The sequence below is a fragment of the Megalops cyprinoides genome, chromosome 18 (assembly GCF_013368585.1).
Source record: "Megalops cyprinoides isolate fMegCyp1 chromosome 18, fMegCyp1.pri, whole genome shotgun sequence".
NCBI classification, from domain to species: Eukaryota; Metazoa; Chordata; class Actinopteri; order Elopiformes; family Megalopidae; genus Megalops; species Megalops cyprinoides.
Genome location: NC_050600.1, coordinates 1,411,911 through 1,430,559, shown reverse-complemented (window position 1 = coordinate 1,430,559; position 18,649 = coordinate 1,411,911). Strand labels below are relative to the sequence as shown.

At 42.6% G+C, this 18,649-nt stretch overlaps 1 protein-coding gene and 1 long non-coding RNA gene across 2 annotated transcripts; one reads left to right on the top strand and one right to left on the bottom strand.

Moving 5' to 3' along the window:
- LOC118792912 lies at positions 1–2,126 on the top strand. Its single transcript, XR_005005639.1, has 3 exons — positions 1–30; positions 288–314; positions 1,619–2,126. It is a non-coding gene; the product is annotated as an uncharacterized LOC118792912 (long non-coding RNA).
- Positions 2,127–7,578: 5,452 nt separating this feature from the next.
- On the bottom strand, positions 7,579–14,079 carry LOC118793525 (butyrophilin subfamily 1 member A1-like). Its single transcript, XM_036551745.1, has 8 exons — positions 13,999–14,079; positions 13,136–13,210; positions 12,614–12,964; positions 10,993–11,274; positions 10,447–10,572; positions 9,223–9,243; positions 8,710–8,736; positions 7,579–8,126 (listed from the first exon to the last, which is right to left on the bottom strand). Exons 2-8 carry the CDS (start codon positions 13,206–13,208, stop codon positions 7,579–7,581), a joined length of 1,428 nt encoding a protein of 475 aa, XP_036407638.1. The 5' UTR covers positions 13,209–13,210; positions 13,999–14,079.
- Between the last annotated feature and the right edge of the window lie 4,570 nt (positions 14,080–18,649).

Sequence of the window (18,649 nt, the reverse complement as noted above, 5' to 3'; positions counted from 1 at the left end):
CAGGAAAGAAAGGAGTTGTCTTTAAGGCAGGTAAACAAATACTGTTCAACTTATTTTGTTTTAAGATGTGCTTCAGTTCCTGTAAAACAGTTTGAATCCCCTTTTTAATCACTATGTTAAACCAATAAAAAAACAAGTAATTCAAAAATGATGAATCATAAGTAACAGATAAAACAACAAATATGCAATTAACATTCAGCAAATCCAACACACATCCATTGTACACATATATAAATATATATATCATCCAGCATACATACAGTAATGTTAATTCTGTCCTCTTTCAGTGTGGGAGTGGATTCTTGAAGCAGCAGGTAGGATTATGCTCGTCTCTGAGTCTGAAGTCAGAACAGTGAGGATGATTCCTTGTGTTATTAATATATGGCACAATTATGGGTTGGTATACTTTAATAACTGTTCATCATCTTTGCCCCTTCAACACTTTTTATTGATGTGGCTGAAAGATTCCAACCTTTTGCCATACTTTATGAAGGGAAATGCAGAAACATATGAATCCTTTAACAACATTTAAAAATACTTTAGACTAAAAAACTGAGACAATGTTTCAGAATGTGAAAAAGAAATGACTGATAATATTCACTTCTTTAAGCTGGGCTTTAACAGTGATAAATGGTGTTACTGATAAACAGTTCCAGAATGCTCCATCTTTTTTTTTTACGATGATTTATGAATATTACTGTAATAGCTGCAGTAATACAGGAACGTTTGGATTTTGGATTTGTAAAGCTTTAAAAAAACCTGTCCATTTATGTTCAGTAATGACAGTGATTGGAATAAATTGAATCCCAATAATCATTCAAATCTATAAGTTAATTCAGCACAAAATAGATTTTCCCACCTGAACATCTTGATCACCAGTCCTCAATGCAGATGAACACTCATGGCTCGAACCCCTGCACCCACAGTGTCTCATACGGGTAGAATTTCAGAACCGTATATTTGCTCTGTGCAATAATATTTTATGATTGAAGTAGATGTTTTGAACAATTTTGAACAATTTTTAAGAGAGAAAAATTGAACATTGTACTTTTGTCTGTTATACCATGTTTTTTTGTTTCGATTCCACTCACAGATAGCACAATATTATACATTATGACAGCAACATGACTGCAAGAAGTCTGTGCAACAGCTGTTTGGCTTTGTTTTCACTATTGAATTTGCAGCTAAGAATAAAAAATATTTCAGTAACAAATCAGTTTCAGACAGAGCACAAATACACAGATTACGTAGTGCACTGAAGTAATTAATCTGTGTCATCAGCTAATAGTTTAAAACCAAACCAGGGAAGCCAGCCTATGTACAAACAGCAGCAGGGACACAGTGAGCCTCCTCTGCTCTGCAGCCACACCTGTATTTAATCAGGCCTCAATCAGTCAGGTGTGGCTCGTTAGCCAATCAGCTGGTTCCCTTACAAATTGCCAACATGTGCAATTAACAAATAATTAATACACAATAGACAATTAGCAATTTGGCAGAGGTGGTGAAGGCTCTCTTTCACAGTATGCAAATACTTTCTTTTCAATATATGGAAAGTGAAAATGTAATAAATCTATTCAATTCAATAAGTTACTCATAATTTCTCTGTTTCCCTCCACAGTGGATGTGACTCTGGACCCTGATACAGCAAACCCCTATCTCAACCTGTCTGAGGATGGAAAACAAGTGAGAGATAGAGACACACCACAGAATGTCCCTAACACCCCAAAGAGGTTCTATCCTGCTATAAATGTCCTGGGAAAGGAGGGTTTCTCCTCAGGGAGATCTTACTATGAGGTGCAGGTTGGGGAGAAGCCTGACTGGGATTTAGGAGTGGCTAAAGAGTCTGTCAACAGGAAGGGGCAGATTGCACTGAGACCTGGGAATGGATACTGGAGCATATGGCTGAGGAATGGGACTGAGTACAGGGCTTTAGCTGGACCCTCTGTCTCCCTCCCCCTGAGAGAGAAGCCCAGGACAGTGGGGGTGTATGTGGATTATGAGGGGGGTCAGGTCTCTTTTTACAATGTGGAGGCCAGGTCTCATATCTACTCATACTACACCGGTTACACCTTCACTGAGAAACTCTATCCATACTTTAGCCCGAGTCTCAGTAAAAATGGCACAAATTCAACCCCACTGATCATCTCTCCTGTAAAACACATTGGCTGAATTAGATTACTGAGTTACATATTTCTCTGTTATCTGCCTAATTGGTTCTGTTTTCACTTTGAATTGACCCATAATATTTGAAAGAATCCTAATGCATTTCAGTGTTCACCATAACATACTTTTAGAGTATATTAATGGTTTAACAGACCTTGTTAACACAGATACATTCTGATAAATTAACATGGCAAAGGCTGCATTTTATTATAGCTCAGGTGTTTGGCATCCACTCCAGAGACAGCATCACGCTTTGCCTCAGACAACATGCAGAGCCTATTTTCCTCTAAGGCCCTGCACACTGCATATCAGATACATCCGCAAACATTTAGCATGATGCTTTGATAAACAACAGAAATTTCTAGGGTCTTGGTAAATATTAAAATGTGTTACAGCAGAGTGTCAAATGAAAATGAAGCAAATACTCACGCTTTTAAAGCCTAAGCTTTCATTTTAATCATGGGCCTGATTAATTTTTGCTCCATTGAGTGAAACCTAATGTCTTTATGAAGAGCTGTTTTCTCAAGTGCTACTACTGACAAAATAGAATAATAACTTCATACATGAAATGAATGTGGTGTTTTTTTTTCACTGAAATATTTTTTTTGTGATTTATGTACAAATAAAGCATTCTCAGTGTCCTGTACTCCACAAATACTAAAAATGATTACTAATTTTAGCTGGATATTTACTGAAACAATTCAGGGTTAAGTGCTTGGAATAAAGATACAGCAGTAATGCCCCAGTGGGGACTTGAACCAGCAGCCTTTTGATTACAAGCCCTGCCCCTTTACCACTACGCCCCACTGCCAAATTTCAAATGGAGGGGAAAATGATCTGGACACAGTGACCGAATGCAAGGCACCAAAACTGGCACATTATCTTTAGTGACCCACAGCTGGGCTGGCTACTTATTAATCCAACTCAACTGTTACACAAATAAGGCAGGAACATTATGGCTTCAATCACACAGATTAGATCATTACACCATGAAGCTTTAACTTTGCCCCCCGACACCTGCCTGCTTTCCCTGTCCGAGCTGCTTTCAGCACCCCAACACCTGACACCTGCAGCTCGACTGACGTTACCTGCCCTTGCAGAAGGAGGTCATGCAAGTAAAACCACGAGACCTCCGAGACGGACTGAACACACGAGTCCAAAGAGGAAAGATAGTGACATCACATCACATGATATAATCAAACACCTCTCTTACCCGAACACTGTGACTCAGTGAGCCAGTTATCAGCACTATTGAACTGTATTCACCTGTCTTTAACATTCCATACTGATGTTATCCATCAAGCACTGAATGCAACACCTTCAACTAACATGTCAGCCATTACAGCCAGTCAAAAGTCTGGACACACCTGACAGATAGAAGATAGAGGGAAACATGCATTCATTTTGATCTAAAGATTTAAGCGTAAATGTTTGAAATTTGTTTCTTAGACAAATTCGAATTGTGAAGTTGATGCCTATGTATTAATTTCTTTCAAAAATATTTTTAAAAAATACTTTTGCGTACTTTGTGGAATCAGAAATATATGAGTTTTGATTTATTGAACACTTTTGGTCACTGTATAGTGCCATTTGTGTTATTTCACAGTTTTGCTGTCTTTACTATTTTTCTAAAATGTGGAAAACAGTAAAAAATAAAAAAGACCCCTTCTATGAGTAGGTGTACCCAAACCTTTGATTGGTACTGTACTGTAATAAAACCTCAGATGAGGTAAAAAAAAATTAGAATACAGAATTTTGCAGATATTCCAACTAAAGTACTATGCATTTCCAACCAAAAAGTAACCAACAGAAGACCCAGAAAGGCAAATGGTGAAAGTACCTGGACACCAGCATCTATCAATGGTCAATCATCAAAACTCCAGCTATGGTGAAGTGGATTCCTACGCCAGCGTGTACTCCCAGGACAAGAACCACATCAAAAACTCCTGAGATGAATTCACAAAGTACATGAGGAAATCCCAGATGACCAAAACGCGGGAGGAGAGGAAGAGGCTGCAGGAATATGCACAGAGGTTCATCAGCTTCTACAGAGACACGGCCACGGCGAGCAGTGTGGCCAGCTTTTACCGCTACCTGACGCAGGTCGAGCCCTCGCTCAATACCAACCTCTTCACCATCCTAGCGGACGAATTCAAAGGCAACCTGACGGCCGTGGTGCAGTACAGTCACCACTTCACAGCAGTGATGCTGAAGGGCCTGCAGCTGAACCTGTATTACTACGTGCTGAAAGGCCACAACGGCGAGGACGAGGCCACAGAGGCGGCTCAGAAGCTCAGCCAGGTGGTGCAGGCCCAGCAGAGCGCCGTGCTCACCTGCATCCAGAACTACCAGAAGTGGGTCAGGACCGACGTGAAGACCATCGGCGAAAAGTCCACATGGCAAAACAGCAGAGATTTAGCTTTGAACATAAAGGCATTTCTGGATGAGAAGTACTACTGGCATGACTGGGTGGTGGTGGTGTACGGTGAGAAAGAGAGCGGTCACTCTGAAGCCGGACGCCACATTAAAGTTACCATCCAAGACCGAATCGTTGTCCTGTTCAGCAGAGAGAGGGGGGCTGAGCTGGATGCTGACGCAAAGAGACAAATACAAGATAAGCTGCATAATTTACAGAAAGAAAGGACCGTTCGTGTAGCATCGGGTTTTGTGGGTGGGGGTTATGCCCGTAAGTGTGTTTCCACTGACCTTATAGATGTGCTGAGAACAGAGACTGAGACCAACCCCCGTATCTCTGGGCTCCATGCTGGGCAGCATACTGACGTGTACTTTAAAACAGAAGACTCGGGTCACGCTGAGGTCACATGTAGTACGGGACCACTGTCCTGGGATCAGACAGTTACCTATACTGTATTTCTGGAGGGTAAGGAGGCGTCCCCACCCCCCTGCTCGCAGTCCTGTGGCAGAGGGACCTGCACGGTGATTAAGGGCACGTCTGGAGAGTTCTGCAAGTGTGAGAAAGACTTCTACGGAGAAAAGTGTGAGAGCAGCGTGCTGGACGAGGTTCGCTGGGAGAAGTTTGAGAGCGGAGTTGGCCAGTACCTCTCTCAGCCGGTCCCCGAGCTCACCTCCACCCAGTGCAAGATCGCAGCCCTGACAGAACTGATCAAGGCTCTGCAGGAGAAGTCCTGATCGCTCCATCCTGCTGAAAAAAACACGTTTCTGTCTCCTCACTTTAGCAGCTTCTGCCCAGCACCAGTGCTGATGTGCAGAAATCCATTAACAGCCTCTAACCATTTTAAAGCTAGAATTGATTTGCTCATAAATGTGATAATTTGTCTTTGCAGGAATCAATTTCATATCATTTAACCTTATTTTAACAAAGCTCCACCTATCCAATGATAACTGTTGCTTTCATTTAATTATGTTTTTTTTAAAAAAAAAACATAAACCAAATGTAAGCCTGTCCTGAAACATTTTGGCCCCTAATGTTGACCCAGTGCTAGGCTAGACTATAAAAACTGGAGCTCCATGGAAACTTTGACTGGTGTTCCTACAGTGTTTGGTGAATGAGGTGCGTTTGCCTTGGAGGGCGGAGCACAGCGTTCCCTGAATGACTCAGTGCTGTGAGCAGCAGGATCACTAAATTCAATAAACAGAACACTGACCTGAACACTTAACACTCACACTGACCTGAACACTTAACGCTCACACTGACCAGAACACTTAACGCTCACACTGACCAGAACACTTAACGCTCACACTGACCTGAACACTTAACGCTCACACTGACCTGAACTGCCTCTTAGTGTGAGTTGAAAAATGGCCCCAGAGCAACAGTATAACACAGATTAAAACAATGCATGTGTGGTTAAAGAACCTGGTCGGAATTTAACAGCCTCATTTAAAAACATCATAGACAATGGAAGAAAACTGTACATAATATCAATAATATCAAACAGTCTGTTCTCTCGTTTCCATAAGGAACACCCATGCATTCGGGGACATAATTAATCTGCTGTTATTATTTTATTTAGGTTACCCACTCAGAGCATGCACCATGTGCTATGAAACATCCTGTAAGCACAGCTTAGCTTCCACAGCTCCATTCCTATTTAACAGCATTAGGTTACAGCTTGCACCCTTCTCTGCCCACACATGCATCTTGTGGCTTGTGGTCCCAGTTGTTTTAGCTCCAGTTTCTGGTGAAAAATTAGCTAGCAGTCAATGTCCATGTTAAACACACTATTGCTAGGGGTTACCTGCGTTACGTATTCAAACTATCAACATACCTGTAATACCAGCTGCAGTACTCATTGTCCTCTGTGAATTTTGTTCTGTAGGGGCTGTAAATTTGCTCAGCATAAACTTCAGCTTTGTTCTTATGTAGGGGCTGTGAGTTTGCACCCCACTGCTCAGCATAAACTTCAGCTTTGGGGTTTTCTCCCTTGTTGTTGCACTGTAGGGCCATGGGGCTGAAGGCCTGTGTGCCCCATACGCCAGCCAGAGCCACACGGAGGAGTGAAACAGACTCAACCAAACCCATGTGATCCAGCAACACAAAGAATATTCTCTAAGCCAAATAACGCCAGGCAGGCAGCACGGTGACCAGGCAGATTCTCATATAGTGTCACAGATTGCATTACCTAAAAATATACTTTTGTAACCAAAGATCTGATGCTGATGTTTTCCACAAAAGCACCGTCTGTTGGTGGATCATGGCCTCCCTGGCCTGCAATGTAAAAACGCCACTGGGTGGTAGTTATTTTTCACCATTTTTGTCAAATGAATGAACAGCCCACAAGCTGGTAATATTTGTGTGAAGCTCACTTACTGTCTGCACTCATCTACTGTGGAGAGGCAGAGTGTGAGGAGGCGCATGTTGATGACACGGCCTGGCTCAGAGGAGACTCATGCGTTCTGTGATGTCATCCTTGTCATTCTTTTTGCATACATTTTTTAAACTATTGATGAAAAAGCTTTTGTACAATCGCCACTGAATAATTTTTCAGTTCTGTTTCAGTGGCATTGGTTTTCTGTTCTGTTTTTAGTAATGCGCTGTGGAGCTCTCTGTGATAAACCCATTGTAAAGACATTATACACTTTTACATAAGAAGGCATTCATTTGGTGATGAGAGATAGTTATATTGCTCTGAAACAGGACTGGTGCACTTTGCATATATTTAAAAATCATTTTAATATAGCATGTATAAAATGATTACACACACATAAACATGTACATCAAAATTCAAATATCTTACTTTTCACCAAAAGTCTGTGTGACTGACAGGACAGATGATCAGTGGAGCTGATTTGCATGCTTAAGTCCTCATTATAATATGTTTGAATTATATTTTAATGTGGGAGGAGGCACAGAATGCTAATATCGTGTCCATATTATAAAACCCAAATTATCATTTATTACAACAGAATAATATTGGATTCCACACAAAATATTCAGACAGTGTGACTGACAGAAGAGATGATCAGTGGGGCTGAGTTTTTACCATTGTCATTGTACCAGGGGCAGAAGTATGGATAGAGTTTCTCAGTGAAGGTGTAACCAGTGAAGGAGTAGATATGAGACCTGGCCTCCACATTGTAAAAGGAGACCTGACCCCCCTCATAATCCACATACACCCCCACTGTCCTGGGCTTCTCTCTCAGGGGGAGGAGGACAGAGGGACCATCCAGAGCCCAGTACTCAGTCCCTCTCCACAGCCATATGCTCCAGCATCCATCCTCAGAGTTCAGTGCAACACTTCCCTTCCTGTTGATAGACTCTTTGGCCACTCCTACAGTCCACTCAGTCTTCTCCCCAACCTGCACCTCATAGTAAAATCTCCCTGAGGAGAAACCCTCCTTTCCCAGGACACTGAGCGCAGTATCAAACCTCTTTGGAGTGTCAGGGAGTTTCTGTGGTGTGTCTCCATGTCTCACTTGTTTCCCATCCTCAGACAGGATGAGATTGGGATGAGCTGTATCAGGGTCCAGAGTCACATCCACTGTGGAGGAAAACAGAGAATTTATGAGTAAGTTATTGAATTGAATAGATTTATTACATTTTCACTTTCCACTGTGGAGGGAAACAGAGATAATTTGATACATAAATATCTTGCATGTATTTAATCTCTATTGATACTGCTGCTCTTCAGTTTATATTATTGATATTCTTGAGGAATCTCCTTAGCCGCAGGTTAATGTTGAGGAATATTTGTTTAATTTTAAGACTTTTACATATAATTTCCAGATTATAATAATAAATGTTTGTAATATTTGAGTGAAGTCCTGGACCAAGAGAAAAGCCTCACACAGAGCCCTCTGAGTGTGAAGGAAACAGTGTAGCATAGTGGTTAAGGAGCTGGACTCGTAACCGAAAGGTTGCTGGTTCAATCCCCGCTGGGACACTGCTGCTGTACCCTTGGGCAAGGTACTTAACCCATAGTTGCTTCAGTAAATATCCCGCTGTATGAATGGATAACATTGTAAAAACAACTGTAACCTATGTAAGTCACTTTGGATAAAAGTGTCTGCTTTTATCCAAAGCGTCTGCAAAATGAATAAATGTAAATGTAAACACACACTCACCTGCATATCTATGAGCACTTTCAAACTCTGTAAACAGAGAAACAGGAGGTTAGATAGAGTCTGTGTATGTGTGTGTGTGTGTGTGTGTGTGTGTGTGTATGTGTATGTGTATGATGATACCATAACTCAACAACTCAACATTCCTTATGTAAGGAATTCCAGTTGTCCCAGAAGCGGTTAGAATGAATGGATTCCTCCGTGGCGTGTAGGTGATTTTGAGTATATTGCTCTGTTTTCACTCTGTGTTCTTTTTTAAAGCTTCAAAGAAACCAAAGTGTCAATCCTGCTTTTCTTGGTTTTCAGAGGTTTTTTCTCATGTTTTTGTAATCCAACTCCAAACATTTTTCATTGTCTTTTCTTTTCAAATCGGATATTCATTTTTGAATATTCACGTTTCCAGCTGTTCTTTTTGTGTGTTACTTGTTTCTGTTGGATGCACAATAAGTTGTCTGTGATTTTAGAGGTCTCTCTCTCTCTCTCTCTCTCTCTCTCACACACATACATTCTACTTACCCAGCTCTTGGAAAAGCTGATCTGCAGATGTAAGAAAACAGATTTAACTCACTAAGAGGAGAATTCATTGAAATGTTGACTTAAATACTGTAAATGCAAACTAATCCATGACTGATAATTATATTTAATGTTTTATATTAGCAGCATAAATGTGGTACATATTGCATTTCTGCGGCTGCTTTCTTGGTACTCAACCTCGGCTATGATAGCACTCATGTTGCTCTGAGTGTTTTGTGCAGGGTTTTCACACAAATATATATTTGAAAGGCCAGTTTATCAAATGAGATTTGCAAAGACCAGAGTGTTCAGATTTTTCATTCATTACTATGGAAAATTCTTTCTTGAACCTTTATAGAGTTTAGTCAGGTATGCTGAGGTTCCTTTTCTTAAATACCTCCAGTTTCCCCCCAAGCTTTTTCTTGTCCGATGTAAAAGTACATTTAAATTTTAAGTATTTATCTTCCCTTCATTTTCCCTTTGGTTCATTTTAATTTTACTGATTTTATTTTGTTAAAATATATGTTTTTCTACAGTCATCTGTTTGGAAATGATATCTCTCCTTGCTGTTGACTGGGTTGTTTTAGCCAATGACACAGCTTAGATCTGAACCTGCCATGTCTCACACTGTAGAACTCAGCCTGCACTCAGAACAAGCAGCTTTACTAACTGAGCCACTCAGGAGCCCCCAAACTCAGCATCGCTAAATATTGGACATTAATGTGTCTGGTGCTGGATCAGTACCAGGAAAGGGACAGAGCAGCTGACAGGCAGACTGTCTGTTGTAAACCCGCCCGCATGTCCATCCCACACACAGGTAAGCACACCTGGAGCATTAGCAGCTCAGCAGCTCAGCAGCTGCTGCAGACACTGGAAGTTTTTTATACAGATTCAGTCACATGCTGTCTGACTCCTCCCTCCTCAGAGCCCAGATCACTCAGTAAAAGCAGCAGTAATCAGCCTGTCTATCAGCACACAGATACACTGACAGTGTTACACTCACAGTGTTACACTCACAGTGATACACTAACAGTGTTACACTCACAGTGTTACACTCCAGACACACACACTGAGCTAGAGGTGCTTCTCTAACTACTGCTGGCTGCTGTATATCCTGATCAAAATCTCCTTCTGTGCAATAATAATATTTTTACAATAATGTGTTTTAAAGTTCTGGACCAGAGCATTACTTCACAATCCAGTAACAGACATGAATCAGAGTCTCACCTTTCTTTCTGCGCAGTTTCACATAGCGATGGATTAAAACAGCAAGTCCTATTAGAGCAGGAACTCCCAGAGTGAAACACACAGCGAAGGCCACCTTCCAGAAACGAGCACGATAGAACATCTCACCTGAAACAGACATGGAGACTCAATATTAATTCATTTGTTTCATTACTTCATCCATTATTTCATTCAGTTTTTCACTCACTTATTCTCCATCCAAAGGCTCTTTCCCAAGGATGCTGAATCCAGTGGAGATAACCCTGGTCACAGCTGTCTGGGAGGGGCATCTTATCAGGATATCAGGGGGGTCTCTCAGTAAGAACCTCCAAACGGTTAATTTTAGGTTGTTTGTAATAGTCTGGCATGAATTAACTGTTTGTCATGTGACTGTGATGTAATGTAATTTGCTGCCAAGCTACTTACCTAACGTTATGCACGATAACATTTTGCAAATTTAGTTTTGCTTCTGTATTTTCTTCAGTATCGATTACAGAAATCTGAAACACACCCACAATTGTGACCCCTGGGTTCAGTATGAAATGTTACCAGGGATGTGAAACTCTGCCTCCTTCTCCTGATTGAGCTGCTGCTGTTGAACTCGACAGGTGAACCTGTTAGTGTCTCCCTCCTGTACGATGACACTTCGTCTCACGATGAAGAGGGCCATGCTGTCTCTGAGTGTCTCTGTAGGTCCAGCAGGGAGACTGTGTCCCTCACTGTCCAGCCAGATGAGTTCAGGCTCAGGATGCCAGCCTTTAGATTCACACAGCAGGCCGATCCCCCCTTCTCTGTATCCCTCCATGGAGATCACTGGATCAGTCCCTACAGCTGCAAAAATCACAGATCACAGATTTAAAGAAACGTTATTATTATATATATATATATATATATATATATATATATATATATATATATATATATATATATATTCATTTAATCACCTATTTTTTAAAAAACCTATACATAATGCAGATAGTGACATACAGTCTAACCTGGACACACAATTGATGTCAGGGAACAACTTCAACACCCTCAATTTTGGAGCCCCTCTTTATTTTGTTAACAGTATAGTACACAACGACTATAAGAAAATATCTGTTTACATTTTACTGATACACATTTTGGTAATTCATCCAACCTTCATACCATCTTTCTAAAAAATTTTGACAATGTAGGCTGAATTTATGGAACTGGTAACTTTGTTTTAGTCCCTAATATTAGTGAAATGCAATAAATACAGGAGTTAGATATCAATCTGTTGTAATCATCACTTCATTAATGTTTCCAAGCACATTTCTCCATACTGGCATTTAGCACCACTACCATACATGAACCATCACTGTTATCATATGAGTCACTGGCTTCATGTTCATGGTTTCTCTTCCCAACAATCACAGAAGCTGCGATTTCTCCTTCACTTGCACATCTGTCTCTCCCCAGGTCACCAGCTCATTTACTCCTAGAATGAGCTGCTGTGCTCATTACAAACCGCCTTCACTCTGTTCTAGAAATGCTGCTAACTCCAGGTCGGCCTCAGTGATCTCATCGTTTCACCTGCATTTTTTCAGTGTTCACTTTTCTAAGAGATGCTGTGTGTGTGTGTGTGTGTGTGTGTGTGTGTGTGTGTGTGTGTGTGTGTGTGAGTGTGTGAGTGTGTGAGTGTGTGTGTGTGTGTGTGTGTGTGTGTGTGTGTGTGTGTGTGAGAGTGTGTGAGTGTGTGTGTGTGTGAGTGTGTGTGTGTGTGTGTGTGTGTGTGTGAGTGAGTGTGTGTGTGTGTGAGTGTGTGTGTGTGTGTGTGTGTGTGAGAGTGAGTGTGTGTGTGTGTGTGTGTCTGTGCATTCCCGTGGGACAACTATAATGGGTGCAGGCGAAAGATGCAAGAAAGATGCAAACTGTCACCGTTCAATAGACGAGCTCACAGACATACTTGAGAGAGCTGGTAAACCCAAGAAAATAATGCACTTACACAAAGTGGACTACAGAATTTTCCCTCTAAATAACAAGAAAATGAAACATATTCATCTTAGAGGTATAATAATACCTGTGCTATATCCAAAATGGTGATATGAAGAGGCACATTGTATTGAGGTTGCTTTGGTTTTTAGGTTGTATACCTAAAATAATCAATTCAGATTTATTATGTGTGTTGTAAAATAAAATCACTTACCTATTACTTCTACTAGAAGTGAAGCATCGTCATACCACAGATCAGACTGAATGAAGCATTTATACTGTCCATCATCAGAGCCTCGTACTCCTGTCAGTCTTAGTGAAGCGTTGCCTTTCTTCAGCTCCTCTGGGAACAGTGCTGTCCTTCCTCTGTAAGATGGGATCTGATTCTCATTTTTATTCACTCGCCGTTGATAAAGATGCACCAGTGTTTCTGCGGACTGAAGCCTGGTCCACTCCACATGCATGTCCTCAGCGCTGATGCTGGGTTTGAGGTAACAGGGCAGAACAACGTCTTCACCAGCTAAAGCATCAACAGGATCAGATGGACCAACAACCTTGAACTTTTCTGGAAAGAACAACAGCACAGACTGAGACTGCAGCTGGAACAACAGCTCAGACTGAGACTTGTGATTCTCCTGGAGACACACAGTGTGTGACACAGTATCAGCTGTGTGAGACACACACTTTAGATGTCAGTGCTGCAGTCAGTGAGAGTGCAGGTGAAGATGTGCTGTACCTGGTCTGGAGACAGAGGTCTGGTGGAGGAGCAGGAGGATTAAACACAGATACTCCGACCCATCGCCCTTCATCTCTGGAAGACAAATACATGTAAATTTATGTTAACTGCTCTGTATGTTTTAAAGTTGATTATTTTGAATAAAAAACTAAACTCCCCAGAACCTTTTCAGATATTTAATCTGTTTCTGTCAGCATTTCAGGGACAGCTTTCCGCAACGACCAGCAGACATCCTCATGACAGCCTCTCTCTCCCAGCCGCCTGCTGCTTCCCTGAACATCCACCAGAGGGACTTTTCTTCCTGTTTGTGTTTGCACTGTGTGTGTCTGATCATTGTCTGATTGTTCACACATGTTTGTGATTTGTCTTGATTGTTTGCTGCGTTTAAACTCTGGCTGTTGTGGTGTGCTTGAGCTGGCCTGTGTTCTGTGCCTTCCTGTGCCAACGGTTACTTGGTTAGTAAAAAAATTCTTCACCTGTTGTAATTCTCCCATGTTCCTTGAGTTATCTCTGCATCTGGGTCATTCCTGCTCACCATTTCAGTTTCAGCTAATATTGTATTTTTCATGCATCACACAGAAGGCTTTACATTTTCTGTTGTGACTCATATTTGATTTACATGTGAATAATATCTAGTAGAAACATTAAAATAGAGCACAAATGCAATAAATGAGCAACATTGTTTCAAAAAGACAAAACTTGATTTTATTTAAATCTTTTTCTATCTGTACATGTAATTAATTAACTGCTTTAAGAAGGTCTGTGTGAGATTCAGCTGCTCTGCTGTTGTCTGTAGTGTTTTACACTGAAGCCCACAGTGTTCTACCTGCCTGCTGTTCTGATCAGGTGCCAGGTGTTCTTACCTGATCTCAGTCTGTCACTCAGCAGCTATGCTGGGGGCTCCAGATGTTCTCTCTCACACGCTGGACTCTGCACAGCTGGGTGTCTGTCAGAGCCCAGTGGAGACTCCTGACACAGAATGGAGCCTCTTCAACACTGAGGGAAAGAACACACACACAGAGCCTCCATATGACTGACTGCTCTCTGCTATGGGAGATGAAGGTGGAATGCTGAAACAGGTACGGTTTCTACTTTCAATTTCTCAGAGCACACCTGGCCTGTTATACCACATACCAACACATCTCAGCATACCAGCCACAAATATGAACGTGAATAAATGTATAAATGCATGGACTTATGAGCAGCTACCTGCTGTAATGTGTGAGAATATGAATGTATTAATGAGTAAATCTATTCCCTCATTATTCACCCTGTCCTCTGTCCCTGTGTCCTTTCCCCTTCTCTTTTTTAATTAATTTAATTTTTCACACGTCAAAAGTTAATAACATTCAATACATATGACATGTTACAATAGACAATAGGAATAAGTATACTGTGTAATTACATATTTTACATATCATTATATTTTTTTACGTATATAATTACATCCTATTACATAATTACATTACGCACCACTCACTCGTCTGGCAGATAGCAGGGTGCCTGGGAGCGGTGAGGGAGTGAACCCTGGCCGAGCTGCCTGCCCCTATGAAGCTCGCTGTGGGCTCCCCTTGTCGCTGGCTGCTGATCACAGCGGGACTGATCCGGGCCTGTAACGGCTCAGCCTGTGTGCAAGATACAGCAACTTCCCAACTGAGCCACTAGGGGGCTCAAAACTGCCGTTTAGCGTTACGTTGCACAACACTCAATAAAAATAACATTATGAAAGTGAAAAAGATGCTGAAAATGTTAGAATATCATATGTTACAATATAATTTTTAATTTTAAATATAAAAATAACTGGCATGTTTTAGTGCTCTTTTCACAATTTGCCTTCACGTTGTAATACAATGTAATTAACGGGTTTGACCACTAGATGTCATTCTTTACTTAGATGACATGCAGGGCTGCTCTCCAGCGCTAAAGACACTGGATTAATTCATAATGGCGCTCTGTTTGCATCGAACACTATAACCTACCCAGTTCAACACATCTGAAGGCACAAACCCAGTTATTCAGAGTGCTACAGTATGTTCAGTCTCAGAGTGCTGGTGTGTTGGGTCACAGAGTGCTGGTGTGTTGAGTGTCAGAGTGCTGGTGTATGTTCAGTCTCAGAGTGCTGGTGTGTTGAGTGTCAGAGTGCTGGTGTATGTTCAGTCTCAGAGTGCTGGTGTGTTGAGTGTCAGAGTGCTACAGTATGTTCAGTCTCAGAGTGCTGGTGTGTTGGGTCACAGAGTGCTGGTGTGTTGAGTGTCAGAGTGCTGGTGTGTTCAGTTTCAGAGTGCTGGTGTGTTCAGTCTCAAAGTGCTGGTGTGTTGGGTCTCAGAGTGCTGGTGTGTTGAGTGTCAGAGTGCTGGTGTGTGTTGAGTCTGGTGTGTTGAGTGTCAGAGTGCTGGTGTGTTGAGTGTCAGAGTGCTGGTGTGTTCAGTTTCAGAGTGCTGGTGTGTTCAGTCTCAGAGTGCTGGTGTGTTGGGTCTCAGAGTGCTGGTGTGTTGAGTGTCAGAGTGCTGGTGTGTTGAGTGTCAGAGTGCTGGTGTGTTCAGTCTCAGAGTGCTGGTGTGTTGAGCGTCAGAGTGCTGGTGTGTTGAGTGTCAGAGTGCTGGTGTGTTGAGTGTCAGAATGCTGGTGTGTTGAGTGTCAGAGTGCTGGTGTGTTCAGTCTCAGAGTGCTGGTGTGTTGAGTGTCAGAGTGCTGGTGTGTGTTGAGTCTGGTGTGTTGGAGTGTGGGTTTTCTGGTTTCGGTGCGTGGAGGCTCACTCTTCGGTAATGTGAACAGTGTGTGGGTGTTATGGCACAGGCTGCTAAAGTTCTGGCTGTTCTTTTGAGTCAGCCAAACCCACGCTGTCTGCCAGAGATCACCGAACGCACCAGAGAGACCATCAGAAAATGGTGAACCTCAGGATCTCACATCTTTATCTGTGGTTTCTGATCCCACCACATGGCAGTCCACAGTGACTCGACCTTATCACATACCACACTTAATTACACCTGTCATAAAAGACTATTGACAGGGCAACCTTTTCTTTCTCAGCCTGTGTCTAAAGGGGCCTTCTGAAAGATGAGCTTTTGAATGTGGCCACTACACTGGCTAAGATGGGCCAGTAAGCTCACCTGCAACAGTGACGTCAGATATGAGGTCACCTCTGCTTGGAAACGGTCTTCTGTACTCTTACTCATCTCGAGGTGCCTAAGCACTTGTTATCCTGTCAGCTACATATGCTTCAGGGCATGTGTGTGGAAAGGCATGAACAGGAGGAAATATAGTTGTTTGTGATTGGACTGCAGCTAAGAAAGGTCAACCTATCACAGGTGAGCAATGCCCTGAGGCTGAACTATTACTTATTGCTGATTTATGCTTACAATGTGCATGTGAATGCATACATCGGCCCTCACCGGTTCCATGCTTATCCCAGGGCAGTGATTCGCTGTATGTAACAACCACCTAAACTGTTACTTCTGACCCATTGATCCTATTGGCCAGTTTGCTTCCCAGCTGTGACAGTATTCACCATCAACCAATCATGGAGCACAGCTGCGCATTGTTATAAAATCTGGGAGCGTGCAATAGGCAGCGTGACCCTCAGTGGGACTGGCGGTTATGGCAGCTCAACATACCACTGGTGCAGCAGTTACAGTTACACTGTGCATGGAGTATATATCAGCTCTTAGCATCCCAAACTGAAGTGTGGTGGTTCTTTCCAGACTTGGGGGGGGGGTAACTACCCTGTGCTTTTACCAGTGAGGCTCCCATGGGTTGGATTCTGAGCTGCCACTTCATGGGCAGAATTAAAATCAGGAAAGACTCAGCGTGGTTGAATCTGCAGGGAAGCTGAACTGGACTGCACAGGACCCCCACTTTGCTGTTAGATTCATCCTGTCAGAAGGGTGACCTTCCTGCTAGAGCAGGACCCTCCTGCACATGGCTTTCAGAGCTGCTGCCTGAAGTGCTTCACTTACCCTGAGGAAGACCTCAGACTCAGGTCTGACCTCTGGCACACATTCAGCAACATCCTGTGCATGCTATTCTCTGCTCTACATCCCTGCCATTCTTATCATCCACTAACCACTGTTTTCTGTTTGCTTCCTATTCCCTGCTCCGGGCTCCTGTCCGGAGCTGTAGCCCAAGCGTCTCATCCCGTTTTCCAGTCCTGCTACCTCGCTGCCCTGCCCATCAAAGCCAACTGCGTTCCAAGAACTGGACATCCTAGGATACATTTTTATGATCACTCTGCTGTTAATTACTACTGTCTATCAATCTTGCATATCTTAAAGTACAGTGTATAACTTGTTTTTAACTCTATCTGCCCAGTGCCGGCCAGAAGCAGATGGGCTCCCCCTCTGAGCCCGGTTCTGCTCAAGGTTTCTTCCTGATAGGGAGTTTTTCCTTGCCACTGTTGCCTTAGGCTTGCTCTCAGGGGGTCTCAGGCCTGGGAACAATGTAAAGCTGCTTTGTGACAACTTGTGTTGTAAAAAGCGCTATACAAATAAAAATGAATTGAATTGAATTATTCAGAGATGCCTGTCTTTTTTTTTTCTGTCCCAAAACAAGGGACAGAGGCGCAAACACACAACAGCGTTGGTTAGAGAGGAGAGGCCCCAGACGCCCTCGCCTGGGGAGTGTGCACCCGCCAGCTCCGCTCTGCAGCCCGCTCTCGCTGTCTGCGCGTGAGTCATCTCACCGATAACCTGCGGCAGCAAACAGCCTTCACTGCAGGATGCAGCCCTCACAGCTGCACTGCATCATGGGAAAAAAGGAGGGGCAGGGCACGGTCAGGTTTGCTTTTACTCTGTCAACGTGCTTTGAAAGTCGCTCTCCCTGTGCAATGATTACATTTTTATTGTGTGTTTAGTTGGGTAAAACCTGGGTACAAATGTATAGACAGAAGAAAAATCTCCCTCAAGTTTATACCAGTGTACAGCAGACCTCTGAAAACAGTACATGTAAATAAGTTTGATATGCATTTAGAAATGCATTTTTTGTAATTCTGTATGTTCCTTTGAGGTTATCTCAGAGGAAGTGCTAACTAATTTGAAATATAAGGCCAAAACACAATGGGTTGAATGAAGTTATCTGTTTAGAACAAACTGGAAACATCCTCTGTGGAAGGACAGCTTGATGAAAAGACAGTTTGACACTGGTAAGGCAAAGCAGCGTCCTCCAACAGTGACCCTGGCGGTCAGGCTGATGCTGGAGACGAGTGCTCAGAGGATTCCTACGGACTTGCCAAGCACACACCTCCGCTATTCATTACAAAGCGCACAACTGACCGCAAATCTTCCGTCAGGAATGAACGGCCCTATTTATTGTAATTTAGCCGGTATAACGGTACAGATGTGGCGAGCCCGCCATTGGTCAGAATGATTGATCTCAGGGAAGGAGAGGGGCTGAGGATTACACACGTTAGCGATGGGAATGAGTATCGGCTTTAAAAGTTTCATTCCGAGTGTTAAAGAACCGTCACTCCACCGAAGACAGTGATAATCATCATTATTATCATATAATCAAACTGTGTCT

Coding starts and splice junctions, on each gene's coding strand:
- LOC118793525 (XM_036551745.1), bottom strand. CDS start 13,208: ATGAAGGGCGATGGGTCGGAGTATCTGTGTTTAATCCTCCTGCTCCTC. Junction 12,965..13,135: donor GACCTCTGTCTCCAGACCAG/GTACAGCACATC, acceptor TGTTCTTTCCAG/AAAAGTTCAAGGTTGTTGGT. Junction 9,244..10,446: donor GAAACTGCGCAGAAAGAAAG/GTGAGACTCTGA, acceptor TTACATCTGCAG/ATCAGCTTTTCCAAGAGCTG.